This window comes from Strix aluco, chromosome 21 (genome assembly GCF_031877795.1).
Source record: "Strix aluco isolate bStrAlu1 chromosome 21, bStrAlu1.hap1, whole genome shotgun sequence".
Lineage (NCBI taxonomy): Eukaryota > Metazoa > Chordata > Aves > Strigiformes > Strigidae > Strix > Strix aluco.
In genome coordinates, this window is record NC_133951.1 from 6601886 (window position 1) to 6622318 (window position 20433).

A 20433-nucleotide genomic window follows, 5' to 3' on the forward strand; every position below is an offset into this window, starting at 1 on the left:
AGATCCTTTTTCTCTTTAAAACCCCTGTCCCAAATCTTGCACCTTTGAGAAGGTAGCCGGCTCTTTCATCTCTATTTTACTCATACTTCTCTAACTTGGGCCATGATCAACATTTCTTATGGACCTTCTGAAACGTTGCATAATAAGAACATACACCATCAAAAATAGATCCTGCACAAAAATGGAGTAGTCCTGGCTTGCACCAGGCACCTTGAAGACCTTCATATCTTGGTAGGGTGAGACAGAATTACCCTTCCTCATGCCAGCAGGTGGCAAAGAAGCATCTAAGGGAGTATCAGGGAGCTGCTACTCCTGAAGGCAGACCATAGGATCATGGTAATAGCAGACCTTTTAGTTATAGCCAAGCTCCCTCCCATGATTGTGGAGTTTAGATAAATACTACACAGCAAGATTTGGTCCACAGGATTGTCAAAAGGCTGGAAATGTGCTAATTCTGTTGCCCTCAAATCTCTACCTGATAGTGTTTCTAAATCACTTTACAATCAGTTTGAATATTATGTGTAGTTACTGGTGCTGCACCTGACACATTTTGTGAATGCATTCCTGATTTTATTTAAGATTGCATGATTTTGGGGAGCAGAATTATTTCTCAGCTTTCAAGTGCTTCAAGGCTTTTCCACTTTGCTGTTGTCCCTTATGAATTTAAACTCACTAATTTTTTGTTTCTACAATGCCAATGTTTATCATGAAATAACCTCTCGGAGCTAGCACACACTTGCAGACCCAGTCATGGTATCTGTCATGTTTGGTATCATTGGAAAATGCCAGTGGTTTGAAAGCAGATGTTAAATGCTGTAAGGGAATACCAAGTCAAGCATTAGAAAACTCTTGCTATTTTGAGGAGCAAATGCTGGGAGGATCTGCAAGGAATAATTTATTCTGAACTGTAACTAAGGGATTGCAATTTAGTAGATAAGCAATTAGAACAAAATAAAACAACTGAGTGACACTGATGCAAGTATAATCAATCAATCCTGAAAGCATCTAGGGAAGACAGTTTCCAGACATGGAATCTATAAGGCAGTTTGGGAAGGGTTTTTGTATTGTATTTATCAAAACCAGATTAACTGAAATTAAGCGGTTTTGTCTTTCCCCTTTTTGTTAAAATTGGTTTAAGACTGTACCCTCTTTCAAGACAAGATTTCAAAAGGAACATACAACATATAATAGTACCCCAGGAGATGCTGGGCAGGTCCTGAAAGATGGCAGTGACCTTAACTTTTATTGGTTGTAACTAGATTGAAAGCACTTGTCACTTAGAACTGTGTCCTAAGGCAACATAAATGTTTCGCATATTTCCCTCAGGGATTGCAGATTTTGCCTGAGTATTAATTAAATACTGAGGGATATAAAGTGAAACCCCAGGAGACAGTCTCGCTATTTATTCCTTGATTAAACCAATTAAACACTTGTCTACTAAGAAAAATCTATGAGCAATTTCAGAAGGCAATAATCACTAGGAAGAAGTTTATATAGCCAAATAGTGTGTTATATCATGTAAAATTGTCGACAATAAACAAATGGCCCAATCTAAAATAAAAACAGTAATAACAGTAGGATCTGAGCCAAGGCTGAATAACCCCAAAGGTTTGAGTGACAGGATATGCAAACTTTTTACAGTTTTAAAGCACTACCTGAAATCTGTCTCACTCCAGTATTAGCTAACTGCTATTATTCTAAAAGTCCTGTTTTAATATATACAGTTACTCATAATCCTGTGTCTCCAAGTGAACATCATAAAAATTCTGCTGCAGTTTATCTGCAGATGCATCAGAGCATACTCAAGGCTTATGTTTAAACTACAGGTGTACTAAAATGAAATAAAACTGGAGCAATGGCTTAGGCCCATGCTTCAGACGAAGCACACACTGGAAAAACCCTGCTGTGCATTGTTCTGCTTCTGATGGCTCTTCCAAAACCCAGGTAGATCTCAGGAGAACTGATGATGGAGAGTGGTGTACATGACTTATTCTGCAAGTGCCAAATCTCGCCCTAACAAAGGAAAATTTAAGAGGAGTCTGAACTTTTGCATTCCCAGTCCTACTCATAGAAGTGAGATAGGGGAGAATTAGACATTTGGTCACATCAGTGCACAAGTGAAACTACCCAGCAGAGGTAACAAAAATCAGCACACTCATTTCAGTGGGATTTGTAAGTCTAGAGCAAAAAAAAAAAAAAAATTTCAGTCGCACGTATTTTCTCACAGAAGAAATTTTAACAGCTGCCTTATATGATAGGCCAGGACCTGGACAGAGTGTGCAGTATCTGTGGAAGCTGAAAGAATGTTTCTCCATTTTGGGTTCTTGGTATTAAAAAACAAACAACCTCTCAGGAAAAAAAGATTGCCCAACCAAAAGCAGCTTAAGGTCTTAACATTCTTGTATTACAAGCTCATGTTATCATAAAATCCCATGCCAAGTTTCCTAGTTTTACATCTGAGATTATTTTCCTTATAGTCATGCAAAACAATTTGAGTGAAAATCAGAGAAGCCGAATTACCTACAACCCAAATATCTGGCAATAAACGATTTCTAAACCTTAGAAATTATTTGGAATGTGCATCTCATCCTGGATATCTGTAAGTCTTCATGAATTTTTAGTTAGCAAAATATCTTACACTAAATCATTGCTGTGTCTTTTAATAAGGAGTCTTTCTTCATTCAACAGTGACTGAAAAGAACAACTAGGGGGTACAATTTTGAGAAGAGGACTATTACCTCTGGATATATTTATTCCTAGTGACCAACTTAAGACACAGCAGTCATGTATTTCAGACAGCATTAACACTTTGTGAAACTAGAAGTTCTCTGTGATGTCTCAAGCTGGTTATCCAAAAATCAAAACCAAAAATGCCAGGATTACCCAAATTCATACAGTTACATCTGAAAGTGTTTGAACTGATGTTGAGCTGATGGCAGGGCTCTTTGGATTGTTATACATTAAAAAGTTGTAATAACAGTTAGCACTTGGTTAGCGCTGAGCCAGTTTTGTTTAAATATTTGCAACTTCTAGTGACTATGTAATTATTCTTTTCTCTGTTTTCAGATAGAAGGACTTGAAGATGACAGGTAAAATGAAACATTTTCGAAAGCATCCTCTATTTTTGAGTGACATGTAAAATAGGAAAGGTCCAATTTTAAGAGATGCAAAGTAATTGCATCTTTCTTTGAACTCAGTGAAAAGAGAACGTACTCTATGCCTCAAAATACCCATTCCTACTCACAAAACATCGAGGTTATTAAGATGGGAACACCTACAATGATGATTTTGATAACTGATAATTTTGGTGCAACTAACAGGGAGTTGGGAGCAGAGCTGGTACTGGATTCAATCTGGGGGGATTTCAGTTGCATGGTCAGTATGGCAGATCATGGTTTTTCTTAGTTTACTGCTCTGAACTCACTGAAATTTCAGTGGAACATACAGAAGTTTACTTCTAGATCAGCTCTTCTATGATTTGAACATTATTGAACTTGATTTCTTCTAGGAAGGGCTGCTCCAACCACTACTTAGATAACTAACATACTGTAATATACCAGTGTATACTGGAATGGGACAGCAGGGGTGAAGGTGAACACACCTCAGTATGTTGGGGTTTGGGTCCTTCCTTCATAATGCAGTAGAAAGATGTAAAGTACACTTATCAAAGGAACAGCTTTGTTTTTTCAATTTAGCATGCAGTAAGTAAATCAACTGTGATTTATTTTCCTTTTATGATGATACCTTTAGCTTTAGTGCTATAAAACATCAATGTTTATACTACAGAAGTTCTTCATCTATCACACATGCTTTGCTATTCTTAGTTCAGTCATAAAATCATAAACAGTTTCTGTGAATGCCCAGCTTTCAGTAAAATTAATGATGGCTCCTTCCCAAGCAAAACCAAACAAAATAGAATATTATATAATTATGATGTGCTGGCTTTTGAAGTGGAAGCCTGGTTCATTAGGTATGATTTTAAAAGCTATAACACGTCATGTGTGGTTTTTATTAATCTCTATTTTACAAGTATTGACTTCAGGCTCCTACTTAACATGAACCAAATTCTATACCTTCCAACGAAGGCACCTTCCCTGCCTACTTTGTCACACTGAAGCACACAATGCTTCCATGTGAAACTTCTGATTTTTAGATAAACTGCTGAAAGATAACCCTAAATCAAATATTAAAGTTTTCCCTTTATTATAAGATGTATTAGGGCCTGTGACGTTTTCTAAAGGAAAAGATCCTAAAAGTTTTAAACATTTGGGAACTTTTACTTGTCTTTCAGGAAAATTTAATTTAAGATAAAAGTTCTTGAGGAAAATAACAGTTAATGTGGAATAGTTGGAACCTAGTCCTATTAAAATGCTAGAAAAACAGTGTTTACAGGGGCAAAATTCACAGCTGGTCCTTACAAACTGTATACATATGCAAGAAGTGGGTGGGAGTGGGAGGGAGAATAGCAAGGCCCTACCTAATTTTAGGTGCCAGTCTCATGATACAGAGCTGCCATATGTTAAAGGTGAACACAGTGGGAGGATGGAAGAGATTAACTATAATGGGTTTTCTGGGAAAAAATTAAGTGTCCCAGCTATGGGTTTTTATACTGATCCTGTGTGATTCTAAACCACCAGTGTATACCCATTAATTAATTAGCATATATGATACTTCACTGGGAGAACAGTTATGCACAGACTCTTCCTCCTATTTGAAAATCAAACTCAGAAGTTCCTAATTCACAAAATCTGTTCAATGATAGAATACACTTTCTGTTTGCACTGCTGCAGTGATATGACTTCCATGAGGACTTTTAATGTCAGAGCATGCGACAAAAGTAAAATTTTATTCTAATAGTGATTACAACACTTAGTAAAGTCATTCAGTGCTTCACCTGAACTAAGCCTGGGCAAAAATAGCCACATGACTAGCTTTAAAATTGAACAAGATGGCCTTTCTCTTACTTGCAAAACTCTTCCCATCCTAATGCCTCCCAGTTGGCTGGTAAGTGCATACATACACATCTGGATGTAAGTGATACTTTATGAGGGCTCATTAGCCCCCTTCTGTTTCTGGGACAGGAATTTCTGTTAGAAAATCAGTAATTTAATTTCTTACAACAGAACAGCCTTAATCATCTAACAAGTAAAATTAGTTAATATGAAACTTTTTTACCTTATTATGTGGGGTCTCTTCAGTACACTGGTCCTCCAGGTTTGAGACAGACAATGGAAAAATTGGAGAGGATCCAGTGGAGGGTCACCAAGATGATTAGAGGGTTGGAGAACTTGGCACATGAAGAAATTGGGTTGAAGGAATTGTTGAAGGAATTGGGTTTGTTCAGCCTAGAGAAGAGAAAGCTCAGGGGGTGGGGTGTGGGTGTCTAATCAAAGTCTTCCAATACCTAAAAGGTAGTTATAAAGAAAACGGAGGCACTCTTCTCACAAAGATGTATGGCAACAGCTAAGAAGCAATGGGCATAAGTTGCTTCAGGGGAAATCCCATCTAGATTAAGAAAATATTCTTCACTGTGAGAACAACTAAATATTGGAAGAGGGTGCCCAGATAGGTAGTGAAATCCCCCTCAGTGGAAATATTCAAGAAGACTTGGTTTGACAGGGCTCTGGATAACTTACTCTTCAACATACAGTGAAATGAGATGACCTCCAGACGTCTCTTCCAATCTAGACTTTTCTGTAATTTTATTCTGTGATTTTGGAACTGCAGTGGACTGCTGAAAACCCCATTAGGCTACATTCAATTGTCACTTTGAGCAAATGAGGTCAGAATCTCAACTCTTCTTAACCAAACTGGCTGATGTAAACAGTGATAGAAATACCAAATGTGAATCGGTGAGGAAACAGGCACCAGTAACGTGTTTCTATTACACATTAATCGCTGGGGCATGAATCTGGTGCTACATTTGATTGACGGATTGTATTGCTACATGCAAAATGAAATAGTGCTTGCCTTCTCCATTAAAGTACACCAGGTTATCTTAAAACACACCTGGGGCCAAATTCAACCTTTAGTCTCCAGCATGAGGAAAGCACAGCTACACTAGCAACGAAGCTGATTCCTAGCTTTCAGTCTACTGGTGCAATTTTTGTCCTTCTGGTAACTGTTAATTTATATTATATTAGTAAGACACTTGAACTTGCTTTTTTCCCCAATGCATACTGAGATGTAAGTCAGAGAGGCTTACATTACTGTTTGCTATTTCATGGTAAACCTATACACATGACCTTAATGCCTAGCGCAGAATCACGTGAGTTTATGACACACCAGCAGCCTAAAAGGTAGTTTTCTCACACTTGCCCATACTTTGTGACTGATCTTAGCAACCTGGTTGACTGAAAATAATTTACTGAGAGACTGGAATGATTTCCTGAATAAAGGAGGTGATTTCAAAAATTGTCTTAAGGTGAGGATTCATGGACAAGATACAGCTTTCCCCGGTAGGTATAGAGAGCTGTTCAGCCCCTTAGGAATATAGCCATGTAAATGTTTTATTCATGTCAGTTATTCACACAAGTGGGTTTCACTTTAGTGTGTAACACAAGCCAGCTGGTTTGCTTCTTTTAAACTCTGATTTCTCATGCACTTCATATTGCTACACCCCCTTCAGAGATATTTATGGAAATTTCACAGCAAGCTGTCTCAAGCTTATGTGCTATTAAGATTCCATTCTGGGGTGTTTACTGCATTTGATTTATAACATATAGATTTATGGACTCAGCTACTTGATGGCCCAATAAAGCATGTTGGTGCTGAAGGCAACTACTAATTAAAATAATATTTGATTGTCCTTAGCATATTGTAAAGCTGCTGTGGATTTAAACAGAGCCACTGCAGCTTCTATATAGCCTCACAGCCTAACTGCATAATAAGAAAGCTGACAATTCACATGTAAGATCAGTTTAATTGTGCCTACACTTCAGAAATTGTAACATGTTTTTCTATCTGTTTGTATACATGGAAGTGGGCTAGTGTTGAAATACTCTTAAGCCCCTCATAGCTTTGGCTGTTCTAAACACCAAGGAATGAAAGGATTGAAATTCACAGCCAAAGAGAACAAGAAGGTTACAGTATTAGTACCAGGGCTGTAAAGTATCAACTATTCTGCTAATCCCCATTTAAACAATTAGATTAAATCCTACTGAAAAAGATCAGCTGATAAGATGCACCTCAAGCTAAGTTCCTCCTAGAAATGGTTAATTTCAATGTTGGGTAGAATTTTCATTTTGAAATCTCTACCATTCAGTGTTAGAAACAACAGACTTATGCAACCCCTGCTCCTTGCTCTAAATAGTTAACTTTCTCAGGCTGACTTCATACACATTACAAAGTGTAGTAAGAGGTATGAATTTTCAAGCATGTGGAAAGCCTGGCTTACGCTCTGCAAAGGCATTTGGAAACAGTGATGAAAGCAAAATAAGGAAATAGTTAAAATGAATATTAATTACCATGATGTCTTATTGCAATGCTTAGTTAATTCCATTCTAATGAACTGCATTAAGAGCTCTTAACACACCACTTCAGTGTGGTGGCTCCATTCAGAAGAACAGAAGTTTTTAGACAGTGGTCACGAAGGGTGATTTCATACCCTCCTCTGCAATTAAAATGGATAGATTTTCCTCGCCTGCCACATAAAGACTGACATGCAGGACTTTATAGGACAGATTACAGAAGGTAAGAATGATGGAAAACCTGGGGCACTATCACTTGTAATGCTAGGAGCACATTAAGAAGGAAGAACATTCGTGAGACATTAACAATCAAAGATCAGATATGCAAAAAATTCCTGAAAAAGCTTCTTCATGTGAACTACTGAATTCAAATCTGCAGTTTCAGCAGGTGGGGATAACATGCAAAACATCTGATGCTTTCTGCAAATTAAGCTTCCACCACGTAGACTAGCTGAGATTTTACTGTTGCTAATACGCATCTAATTGTCATATCTGCAATAGTTCAGCATCCAAGTGTAGAACTTAAAAAGAAATTTCTTACACATATTCAGCAAATCAAGCTTTCTGCTGAGTCACCAAGATAAGTACTTGTATGAGAAGCACAGTAACAAAACAAGGAAAAAAAAGAGGGGGGATGAAATGTTTCAAGAATGTGAGATTTCTTCTATTCCATTTCTAAATTTTATTTGCTATTATTGCTAGATAATACCATCTTCAAGGTTAGTTTCCAATTACACAGGTATAAACCTAGAGTATTTAAAGTGTTTTACCCAGAACATAATCCAGCATCCACCTTAGCTTTCCAACTGTCCTATTACGGCTCCCTGTATGAACAGATGGAGACCAAGGGAACAGTGCTCTATTTTAATAGTTGCTCTTGTATTTATTTCCACTGCTATGAAATTGGCTTTTAATTCACTTTCATTTCCTAAGTTATTTTTCTACAATTTTTTTTGGTAGAAATCCCATGTAGTAACCTACATCTGTCTGAAAATAAAAGCCATGCTTCGATTAGAGCTGGAATGCAGGATCATATACAGTGTGTTTGGAAACCTCTGCAGAAAAAAACATGTCTGCTTTAATACATCTAGCTCGAGGCAGCACAGGGTGAGTCAAGGACAACAGCACAGCATGTTTGAAAAAAAGAAAAAAATGTGCCTGCTTTTCTTGGCTAGCTAATACATAAACTTCAATGTTATTTATGTGACTTTTATAAGAGTTTGGGATGAAAGTAATTTTATCTCACTGCAAAGATTTATTAGCTGCCCTTCCTGTCTTTTTAGGAGACTGTGGAAGTCCACCTGCAAAATAGTGTCTTCCTGGCACCTATAAGAATTAAACAATATTTCAGCAGCTACAATAACTATAATAACAATTAAACCATGATTCATGATATATATGGAATGGAGATGAATTCTATATTTCACCAATTGTTTCAATCTTTTAGAGCAATAATAAAAAAAGCTATTATATGAAATAACTTTCACTATATTCTGGAATAAACAACAGCATACTGTCCAATTAAGTGCCTGAAGGTTCTGGGACACACAGCAAGAGCTACTTTTTTTTCATGCATTTTTCCTCCAGAATCAGAGAATACAATTGAAAAAAATTTTTTCCTATAGTATACAACAAATTCCTATAGCTTTTATCAAATAGGTCTTTGTAAAAAAGCTTTCAATTCTCTACCTGCAAGACATTAGCATAAACCCTACTTTGGATTTGGTTTAAAAAAATACATAATTTAAATTTTTTTTTATAAATCATTAATTTGCACTGCATTTTTTCTTTTAGTCTCTCAGAAAAATGATCACTAAGGAAATCTTATAGTTAAGGAAAGCCAAAAAAGCAAGTAAGAAGGGCCCAAGCTTAGTGCTTTGTTGTTTTTTTCCCCCCCCATATGATTACATCTTCAAATGATTACTGCTTTTAAAGCTTTTGTAGAGGTTTCCTTTATGCTTTAGACACTGTGTTACTGTAATATCTTACCAATGTCACCTTTCCTCTAGTCTCTGGAGAGTTTTGAAAAATTAATTTGTTTGCAATATCTTCTAAAAAAAAAATCACAGGTAACTCCTGGTACAGACATATTTTTCTGTAATTTTTTTGTGGGGGTGCATAATAACTGCTCAGTGTTGCAATGTCTATCCTGAACACCAGTTGGTGAAATTCACTATTAGTTAATATAAGAACTTCTAATAAGCCAGCTATGAAGAGTATGGCTTTATCTTTGGCAACTCCTTGAAAATGTAGAAAGCAAACCCTATAGAAACCATAGGCATAATTTTCATAGGGTAGAAATCAAGAACAAAATATAGTATATATGCAGAATACAAAAGAAGGGTTTTGCACCTAGTGCAGTGTCAGTGCCATCATTGATGGAATAAAAGTTGCCTAACCTGCAGCCAGTGGTACTGTGAAATGTCAACATTCTGTGACACTCAAGCTAGTAAGCCTCCATTTAGCATCATAAGTGTAAAGTCTAGAGTATAATGACTTTTATTCTAAATGAATAATATGGCAGTTGGAAATCTCTTGATCATTTTATAAACATAACTGAATGCTTTCAGTCCTGTTCCTTCAACCTCTTGCAGCAACAGAACAACTTATTCCCACACAAGGCAGCAGGATATGACGTCAAAAACCCCTATCAGTGCTTTTGGATTTAGGTGAAACCAGAGCATTACCTTCTGAAAAGCTAAAAGAATTCTAAGAATTCTTCCACTTCCCCAACATATAAGGGCATTTTTAAAAATAGATATTTAGACTTGTAAACTTATTTAGTGAATGAAATTTTTTTTTTCTTATCTCCTGGGTCCATTATTGGGTCAAACATGTAACTGAGGAAATTCTCAACATTGTAGACTAGGGTTTTCAAAGACATCTGAAGGATTGAGAGAGACAGTTCTCACTGAATTTCAGGTGGATTTGTGACTAAGCCCTCTAGGACCCTCTGGACAGTGAAGTCACAAAAACCAGAAAAGAACAAGTGACGTTGGTAATAAATACATATATAAACCATATGACACCTTTTGTTATCGTACTCATTTTTCCATTAATTCTCAGTTTAAAAATGTGTTTAGTTTGATGTGGTTTTATTTCAACTCTGACCCATTTTCCCTCAGAACTACTTACTTGATAAAATATTTGATTCCATCTGCTGTATAAGCTTCTTCCCATCCATAAGGCAGACCTAAGATGAAATAAAGAAATAAGATGTGTCTCTATGCCTAAGTGACACAAGAAACATTGTTTTGAAATAGTGTAAGTTAGAATGCTGTAATTTCAAACCATGTTATAAGAAGATTATAAATGAACTCTTACTATTTTTGTAACAGATAATAATATAAACAATACAATTTAATAAATATTTGCTGTGCTACAAAGCTATAAACCATTTGATTACTTTTATTACTAGCATTTCTTTTGTAGAAGCTGACAGCCTGGTCAGATTAAGAGTGTAGCAGTTAACTCTTTTTGAACTTTTTATTGTAACTTACACGTATATGAAGTGACCAAAAAAACCCCTTTGCCTGCGATCTGCTGAGGTCTGTTTTTACAGCTATTGCATACAGACACTAATAACTACATGAGGTAGAACTCTGGGCAGAATGAAACCCTCTGCTGTTTGGTTTATCACCAACTTCTGTGTTTATACATAATTCTTTGGGAATTTAGATACAAACTCCAAAACACTTAAAGATAGATTCAGAGAAAATATGTAGAGATATTTGTATGCATACTTATCTATGTCCTGACAAAGGTTAATTTACTAAATGCATTGCTTAATTCGGTGATTTACAGTAATGTTTCTGGGAGTTAAAGTATTTAATACTAAAAAGTTAAATTAAAAGAAATAATTCTGAAAGGGTGCCATTTTTGTATGCATTAAGCAACTGCGCTCTCTTTTCCCCCTTTATAATTATCAGTCATGCTAATCTTAAAAACTCAAGTCTTGGACTTTGTTCTTAGTTTGAAAGTCCTGTCCATGAAAATGATGAGTAATACTTTTAGTAGGGTACTATACTATATCACTTTAAAAATTAAATTTTCATAGGAAACCTTTACCCTTTTCATTACTGTTTGTTCAAAACCACCTGTCTGTAGAGCTTGAAAGTTCTGGAAAGCATCACCCAAGGTGCAAAAATGCTCCTGATGTATGCTTTTGAGATACTGTACTGTAATATAAAGCAAAGTGCAAGGTCCTGAAAAACCTCCCTTTTTTAGAGACTAGAAATGTATATAAAATTAAAATATGCATGAAAATTGTACTGCAAGTGCTTTAGCTTGAAAGTCATCTCGAAATGTTAGTGTCTTAGGAGTTAAACTATTTTTGTTCAAGTCACAGTATATCTCAAAGACCAGCTCATTAGAACCATCTGTGAGCCTGTTTTAGATTTAAGACTTTTATTTGGAAAATGTGCTGGACTGCACGCACCATATGATCTTTGAAAGCTGCTTCATACCAAGGCATGCCCTAAGTGCATTTTTTTTTTTTTTTATTTCTTTCTTAAAAGGCTCATTTTCTTTTCTCCCATCGTCACACCTTTGTCTCTAGTGTGGTCCTTACTTCTTAAAAATCTGGAAAGGGATAACTTCAGTTCTCAAAGATAAACTGAGTTTACAGCCACTGAATCATGTCTTGGCACTCTGAAGCAGGTACAAACCATCTGAGAAGTAATTATACCCGTAGGCACCAAGTGAAGAGCAACAGGTAAGTCTACCAAAACTCCAGAATTCAGGAACCTGAGAATTGGTAATTGTAGAACAGCACCATTACTGTTTAGTACAGCTTGAAAAGCAAAAAGCACTCTGGATTAATTTTTTTCCTTTCACTTTAATCCCGAATCAGTCAATTATCTCAGGCTTCTTCCATTTTCAGTTTAGCATAGAGCTATACAATCTGTTCCTCAAAACGTGCCACCTACTACCTTCGAGAGAGAATAATCCACAGCTACTTCCTTTTAAATACAAGGTAGTTGCTGTGTCACAGTTTTCAGGGTCTGACTCCTATGAAGGAAGGAAGAAAAGGATGTTTTAAGTTATAAATGTGCTAGACATTGTCACTGGTTCTTCCTTCCACTCCCACAAAAGATGGGACCTGTATTCAACATGGATATTTTCTAATGATTTAAACGACAACAGGATTAATCCTTCAGTTGCTTCCATCTGCCCTGGCCTCTCCTCATTCCTGTATGCAACACATATATCCAAAATAAATGACAATGGATTTGCTCAATTATGAATAAACCCCTCAGTATCTGCCTTGTGCTCACATGAATTCCCTACGAGACCTGTTTCATTCATCAGTGACAATTACACTTTTTTCACTAGTAATTTGACTAAAATGATTTCTTTTTTATTTTTCCTTCTAAATGAAGAACAGCACATTAGTAGCAATGATAATTGATGCTCTGTATTCTTTTCATGACCATGAAAGACTATGCTTTTCAAAATCACTGAATACATTTGTCACCTATAAATGAGACTCTGGAGATCTCCATAGCTTTATCTGCTTTTTTGACTTTATATACATCTTTATATGCTTCCAAGTTCCACCTACATCTGCAGGTTTTTGATGTCTTAATTTTCCACATTTTTCTCTTTCTCCACTAGTTCTTCCACTGCTGTTCCCTTTACTCTGTTCCTTCACTGTTAGATTTGTACTTATATTTCTTGGTATTTCCCATGGTAGCGAGGAGGCTCTCATGTTTTGCATCGTATTTCCCTAGACATCATCTTCACTTCCTTCAAGCTCACTTTCTCCATGAATCATTCATGAGCTGATCTACTTCCTAGTGCTCTACTTTTTCACACCCTCCAGGGTCAGATTTATTGTCTGTCCCAGGACTGGCTTTGAAAGACTGCTAAAAGCTCTCACCTGCAGTAAATCGGAGGTAAAGGAGCTCAAACAGTCAGAAATGTCTGAAAGATACAGGATTTAGCCTATATAAACTCCGGCAGTCTTAGGTTTCCTACATATTTATCATTTCTTCTGTGAATTGCTACAGTCTTTGATGAAACTTCATAAATAATATATCTTGGCTGCAGCTGTCTGCATAGATCATCTTAAAAAAATTACAGATTTACAATATATAAAAATAATTTCAGCAGAAAATACAGGGCTTCTTGCTATTCAACCATTTGTGATTGTTTATCTTTTGCAAGGTAAAGAAAAGGTAAAACTGCAGAAGTAATTATGCATGCAAAAGAAATGGATACAGTCCAAAGCACCCTTTGCCCAAACAGAATAAGCAGCCTCCTGAGAGAGTGTATGTTAGCCAAAATACATTATAGCCTACCATTAGTTTCTTCTGAGTATATGCATTTAATTAGGGTTAATGCAAAGGAGATTTCTATAATACTATGCAAAAGAAACCCAAACCCCCACAAACCACTTGCTGTTGCATGTACACCAGTAGTGTTGCAGCTGGTCACAGAGCAGTAAGGCAGTATCCCTGGTGACTGCTTCCCTCCTCAGCTGCAAGATGCCTGCTGTGATAATCACTGTTGTAAGGTTAACATTATATAAAGCAGAAAGGAAATGAAACCCTAGGGCAAATGAAATTTTCCTGGTGCTTGATAAAGTGTGGATCTCATTGATCTTTATCGCTTCCTTGGGTTAACAGGACAAAGAAAATGCACCAGTGTTGATACTTGGTTGGTTGCAGTAAGTAGAAAGATCAGTCCAAATTATACACTTGTGTGAAGTGACAGACATTGAAGATTTTGCCTACTGTTTCCAAGACAGAATGCATATACTCTCCCTCAATAAAAGCTGCACATAGCATGATCAAAGGATGGCCCTAAAGGAAGAAGGGGGAAAATACAGATATTAAGAAAAAGCTTCATTTTCCTGGGCAGTGACAAACCTAGAAACTGTGCAATGATGTAGTTGGGTGGTTTTTTTCCAATAAGTTAGTTAAGAAATACTAAAGCAAAAGAAATGGGAGATCAGCAGATGAAAATAATAATAGCAGATACCATAGCATGAATATTCAGTTGACTCAAAACTGACAGTTATTTCCCTTACATAAATATTGCAGCCCAAGTATGCTTTATTTTTCTTATTTTCTGACAAAATTACTCAAAGGAAATGAAAGATTTAGAGACTACAGTAAGAACTGTTCAAAAATTTACCGTTGACTAGGATTCTATATAGATTTGGCCAAAGTGGGACTATTTAGATGCTTCAAGATAAGTATGTCCTTAAACACTTTATCTTGGCCTTAAGGCCAGAGTTTAAAACCCTGCTTCCATTATAAGCAGTCACACAAACTTTACTGATGAATTTGAAGAGCGCTTAGGGATAGCTGCCTACCAGAGGTGGTAATCTCACCCTAAAAACTCTTTTGTGAAGCATAAACTTCCTTCCAGCAGTGTTCACAGCTTTGTCATCCTCCATAAAAGGATGTCTGGCTACGGTTCGTTTCCTGTTAGGGTTAAACAATCTCATGGCTGATCGTTAAACCACCTTGTCTGGAATTGATATGAAGTATCAAGCTTAAGGGATGTAATATCTATCTGGAATTCAAAAGCCACATAGTACAAGTATTCAGTTGCACAATGAACACATTCTTTGACCAACAACAGAAATAAGGATTTCTTTTTTACATATCCTTTATCTAGCTTGACTTTTCCAGTTATACATATTTTTTTAAGTAAGAGAGCATAAGCTAGCTCAGAACTACCCTTTATTTACCTGCTTATAATTTATTTATATTTAATATTAGTTTTTCAAAAATCGTGACTTTTTTTCAGAAATATGAATTTCCTGCTAAAAGTATTTCCGATATACAAGGTTTGCTAAAGGACATTATAAATAGTTTTCTCTATCACTTGATAAATGAGGTTTTGAATTCTGATCTCTTTTCAGTATCAACCAGTTCAGCTCGTACCAACACTTAAACCTTCCTCCTTTGGCCTCAATAATAATAATGCAAAATTTGTTAGTTAAGATCCCCAGTGCTTCTGGCTCTTCTCTTTGAGCTATCTAGGCAATGCAAAGAGGATGGAAAGCTGAAGATCTGACTTGCTGGTTCTAGGTTATCTGGTCTTGGACTCCTGAGTGTTAATGGAATATGGGAATATCCCAGATGAGACTAGAGGTATCATATGGTGCAAGACCAGCAGAGGAACTCCTCTGTGAGTGATGCAGTTTGACACAGCTAAAGCAAACATTTGTGGAGAAATATTCAGCCTTGTTTGTCAAGTGTATTCAATGGGGTGCAGGCATAAAATGGCCCCTTATTTCTTGAGGCTGTCAATAATATATACTGTATTTTACTGCTTATTTGTAAATTAAGTATAAAAACTCGGGTTCAGAAAGACAGCTCTCAGAAGTGAGCGTGCACTTCTGGCATTTGCTTGTATGCCACTTTAGACCATTTCAAGTGCTCTTCCCACAAACAAATGTGTTTCATTTTATGAATAATACTCTGCTAAGGGGACATTCCATTCCTTTCTTTCACATAGCAAATTCCATTTAAAAGAAATTGTTCTTTTTCTTTTGTTGTTGGTAATTTAATAAAACAAAGATGGAGTAAGTAGTTTTCAAGTGGAGACATCTGGGAAATACTAGCAACTGAAATTTATGCTAATTTAGAGTATCACTGGCAGATTGGCTTGTCTCCCTTCAGTCTTGTTCCTAGAAACCATGCTTCAGGAAAAATATTTTTCTTACTTCAGATATTCAGGGCATGGTGAAAGATGACCTTGTGTTTTCCCATTTCCTATTAATCATAAGATATTGACTCATCCATGTTGGCAAACTCATTAATCTCTTATTAAAACAATTACATCATATCAAGTTGCAATTCAGAATGAGATCTATAAAATAGTTTGCTTCTCATGCTGAAGGATTATATGGTCAATTAAGATCTTTATGGTAATTTTGAAATTACAAACTATTATAACTATTTTTCTTCCAATACTTTTTGTGAATAACTTGGTACAGTTAATTAGAAACTATGGATATAATAATAGAAGTTGTAATATATGAACAATGACCAGTTAACTGACTAATTTAAGGAAATAAGAATGACCTAAATCAGTACATGTGATCAGACATTACTGGAGACATATTGCTCTCCTACCTAACAAATAAGAAAATCCAAATTTAGAACAAATTCTGCCCAGTGTGTGCACTTAAGCTCTTCAGAAATGAGTGAGAGCTATAGTCATCGGAGCCATGAGGCTGCTGCTATGTGTCCTCAAGAAGGATAAAGAATTATCCTCCTGAAACCTTAAAAAATGTACCTTTCCAGAAGCTGAATATTGGAAATACAACAAAACCAAACAAAACTACATGTTTTTCAAATAAAGACTAATATTCTCCTTCCAATAAAGTTTTAGGTACTGGAGGATCCAAGCAATTTAGACTGTTATTAAAATGAGAAGCAAACAGTCTAGCCGATGCTCATTTTTATCCATGCAGGAGGTTAGTAGTGAAAGCACAAAGCAAGCACAACACTCTTAACAAGGGCAATAAAGTACTTGCTTCTGCTTAGCTCATGGCAATCAAATGTGTACAACCAATTACAGAGAAATGGCAGAAGTCACCGGAGCTTGCAGTACATACTTCACAATAGCATTACTATAAAACATTCCAACTTCTAAATGGAATGGAAAGAGTACAGCAAAATAAGTGTCTGCTTCACTAAATAGAAGCTGTTCTTCTAAGGTACACTGGAGAATAAGATTGATGCCATTACCTACTGTCACAGGCTAGATTCTGAGCATCTACATCAGCTAGTGATGTGAAACTGGGAGTATCTTTTAGCATACAAAAAGCTGAAGAAAGACTGCATTCCTTGAAATGCTGACATGAAAGGAATTCAAAGTACTACTAATGATTACTATTTTTGTAATGTAATCACCTTTCAGAAAAAAAAAGGAATTATTTAGCAACTGACATTGAAAAAAAGGCAAGCTGCTTATTTAAATATGCTTGTAATACAATCAATATGTATTGCATTTGGCTTACAATGCCTTTCCATATACCACACATTTGATAGTCAGAAGTTCAACAGTTGATTTTAAGGAGGCCACGATACCATCAAGCAGCATGGCCTCCAACATTATAGCTATTTTAGTCATGAATGTAACGTGTTTGTTTAGTCATTAGGTCAGGAAAGCGTAAGCCCTCAAAGGTAAGGGATAATGAAAGCAGAAGGGAGTTTTAGACTAGCTCATTCTGACCAAACATTGAATTCTGCATAAGCTACTGGCTTGTATTTGCTTTTTAAAATGCATTTAACATACTGATTGAATACACTACAATTTACAAAGTAATTTTGGAGGAATATTCACATAAGTTGATTTGAAATTCATTTTGTTTATACCTACAAATCTCCACCTGCTGAAGAGAAGACAGGAAACACATTAAATATTATAAAATTAGAGGAATAGTCTGTAACTGGGGAATTCTGCACAAATGCCATGTAGGCTACAAAAAAAGTTAAATTCGTAGAAGTAAATACTCTCTTGAGAACATTCTTGTTCTGAATTGGTAAAATCCACTTTCATATTATTATAAAGAATCTGGAATAAAACATTCTTATTCCAGAAATACAAGCCTTTGCACACAGGGCGTTCACCACCTGGACTAGGTAATTAGGAAGGGCCTGGAATGGCCCAGCTCTAAACCATTTCTTTTTTCCTCAGTTTTCCTACTCTCTTGCTCCCCTGATTACTCTGTTCCGGAATTCATCCATCTCCTCCTTTCCTTACTGGATCAACATCTCTTGTCACCATCTATTGTGCTATCCACCCACTTCCATCACTGTCATCTCACACTGCTCACTGACGCATGTGATTGTTAAATATAAGTTTAATTAGAAAGCATTCATCGGTAACAAATTAAAATGACTATCTAAAATTAGAATTGAGCAGAAATTGTCTGAGATTTAAGAAGCAATAGTAATACATGATACGTCTTTCCTGATAAGTAATATCTCACTTTTTTTCACTGATGATGAAATTAAACTGCGCAGGGGGCTGGCATGAACCACCTACAATTGAGAGACACAGAACTACTCTCTGCTGAGCTCATTTCACAGCAACTACAGACCCAAGTAATACTTTTTCTTTTTGAAGCAAGAATTGTAAAAATACATTAACACAAGATATCCTTAGCCTGTTACAAAAACCACCATAGCTGCACATAAATAAAAGGATTTACAGGAAGACATGACTTTAAAGCCAGCGTATTTTAAAAATAATGTCAAAAGTTCTTAGAAACAAGAATAGATACCTTTTCTTTTTTGTTATAAATCTGAAGGGGAAAAAAAAAAATCCATCACGCCTAACTTAGCATACTTTATTTTACCTTAACTGCAATGGAATCAAACATAATACCTGTAGCAATCACTAATGCAAGGCAAAATCTCCATCCTTAACTCCCAGCTAATGACACATATGCTTTATGGCATGAGGTAACAGATCTAGTAGGAGAGTTACGCACATTTTGTACCTCATTTAGGTCTCCTTCATAAGCACCAAGCAATTATGTTTTCCTCTTGCAAATTCTCCTTAAAATGTACTTTTAAAAAGCCTCCTATATCATTCTTGGCAATCAGCTTTCTCTGTACTTCTTTCCTTTTAAATTATCACACTTGTGCACCATATACGTCTAAGTAACTCTGCTAGCCCTCAGCTTCTCACTCCTACCTACTGAAAAAAAGTGAAAAAATGTGACAACTGAAGGAACTGACAGAAAAGCATACCAACCCTCTTAGACAAGATGAGCACTGATAGCTTTAGCATACATTGACATTCCAAACAAAGGTCTGATCGTTCCCCCTCCCCCCACCGCCAGCTTTAATCCAGTTCTCTCAGGATGCTCATAGTTGTGTGGCCATGGAAAATTAACTCAGCATTAACTGCACAAAAGTACACACAACTCCTTTGGTTCAGCTCCATACTGTAATGGTTGCTTTATTTTTTCGGTACCTGAAATAATGAGACAGTTGCTCCCTGACTGGTGTGCAGACATACATACCCACAGAGAGACATCAGGTTACCCACCGCTCCCGATAACCAACCGACCACGACTGAACTGGGTTTGCAAATTAAAAGAAGAGGGAAGGCAGCCTTGAGTTTGAGACCTCAAGGTTCAATTCCTGTCTCACCTGTGTATTTCCTCTGACTTTGAGCAATCTGCATCTCCATGCCACAAAAGTTGTTTTCCTCCCCCCTTATGTCAAAACATCATACTATAATTGAGGATTAATATACCAAAATTCTAAACATTTTGTCAACAGAAATTAATGGAGGGACAATTTAGGAAGTATTTACCATCTAGTAAAATTGTTGATTCTGGAGAGTTTTGACTTCAGTCTCCATAGTTACCAAAAGCAAGTACAACTTGTATGGGAAGTGGCACAAAGTCAATTAATTTTTTCGTAGTGGGGTCACAGTATGAACTAAACAAGTCCATAGACTTTTAAAGGTCTGCTCTTTAATGAACTCTTCCTTCAGAGATGCTGGAAATTAACCTAACGAGACTGCACTAATCTTGTTAGCTCATCTGCATTTTAAGGTATAATAATATCACTTACTTGTTTTTCATTATTAAAATGTTTTGATTTGAAAGTCAGTACAGACAGTGCCTATTCAAAAGCTGACTCATCTTTTCTCATTAAAGGTAAGTGAATGGAGAGAGAATAAATTGCTTTTCTAGCAGCAACAACAGAGTTCTGAAATCTAGGTCACATTAAAGAACTGTCTTAAATACGGGCTTTAGACGTTGACTTGTCTTTTTCCTTGCTGTGAAACACTGGGAATAACATACATGTTCAACCACCAATTAGCTAGCTACTTGCTCATAACTGATACTTTAAATATACTTTTTCATTTGATCAGGCTATAAAATTATTCCATCCTTATTAGTGTCATCTTTTATCTAGCTTCTCTGCTTGTACATGATTAGTGTAATGTTCTGATTCTCGGACAGTGAATTAAA

General features: G+C 36.2%; 1 protein-coding gene across 7 annotated transcripts in view; it reads right to left on the reverse strand.

Annotated features, from left to right (window-relative positions):
• The window catches only part of STXBP4 (syntaxin binding protein 4), a 78176-nt gene that overhangs the window by 13011 nt on the left and 44732 nt on the right, over positions 1 to 20433 (reverse strand). For 4 of the 7 annotated variants that reach the window (XR_012625989.1, XR_012625990.1, XM_074847410.1 and 1 more), the window contains one exon: positions 10605 to 10662. Coding sequence is in view for 5 of the 7 variants with exons in the window: in XM_074847410.1 (XP_074703511.1) it covers positions 10605 to 10662 (58 nt within the window). In the remaining 2 variants the exon portion in view is untranslated. Of the gene's footprint in view, positions 1 to 5191; positions 5346 to 10604; positions 10663 to 20433 lie in introns of those variants that run through there. The other 3 variants (XM_074847411.1, XM_074847408.1, XM_074847412.1) reach the window with 1 other exon arrangement.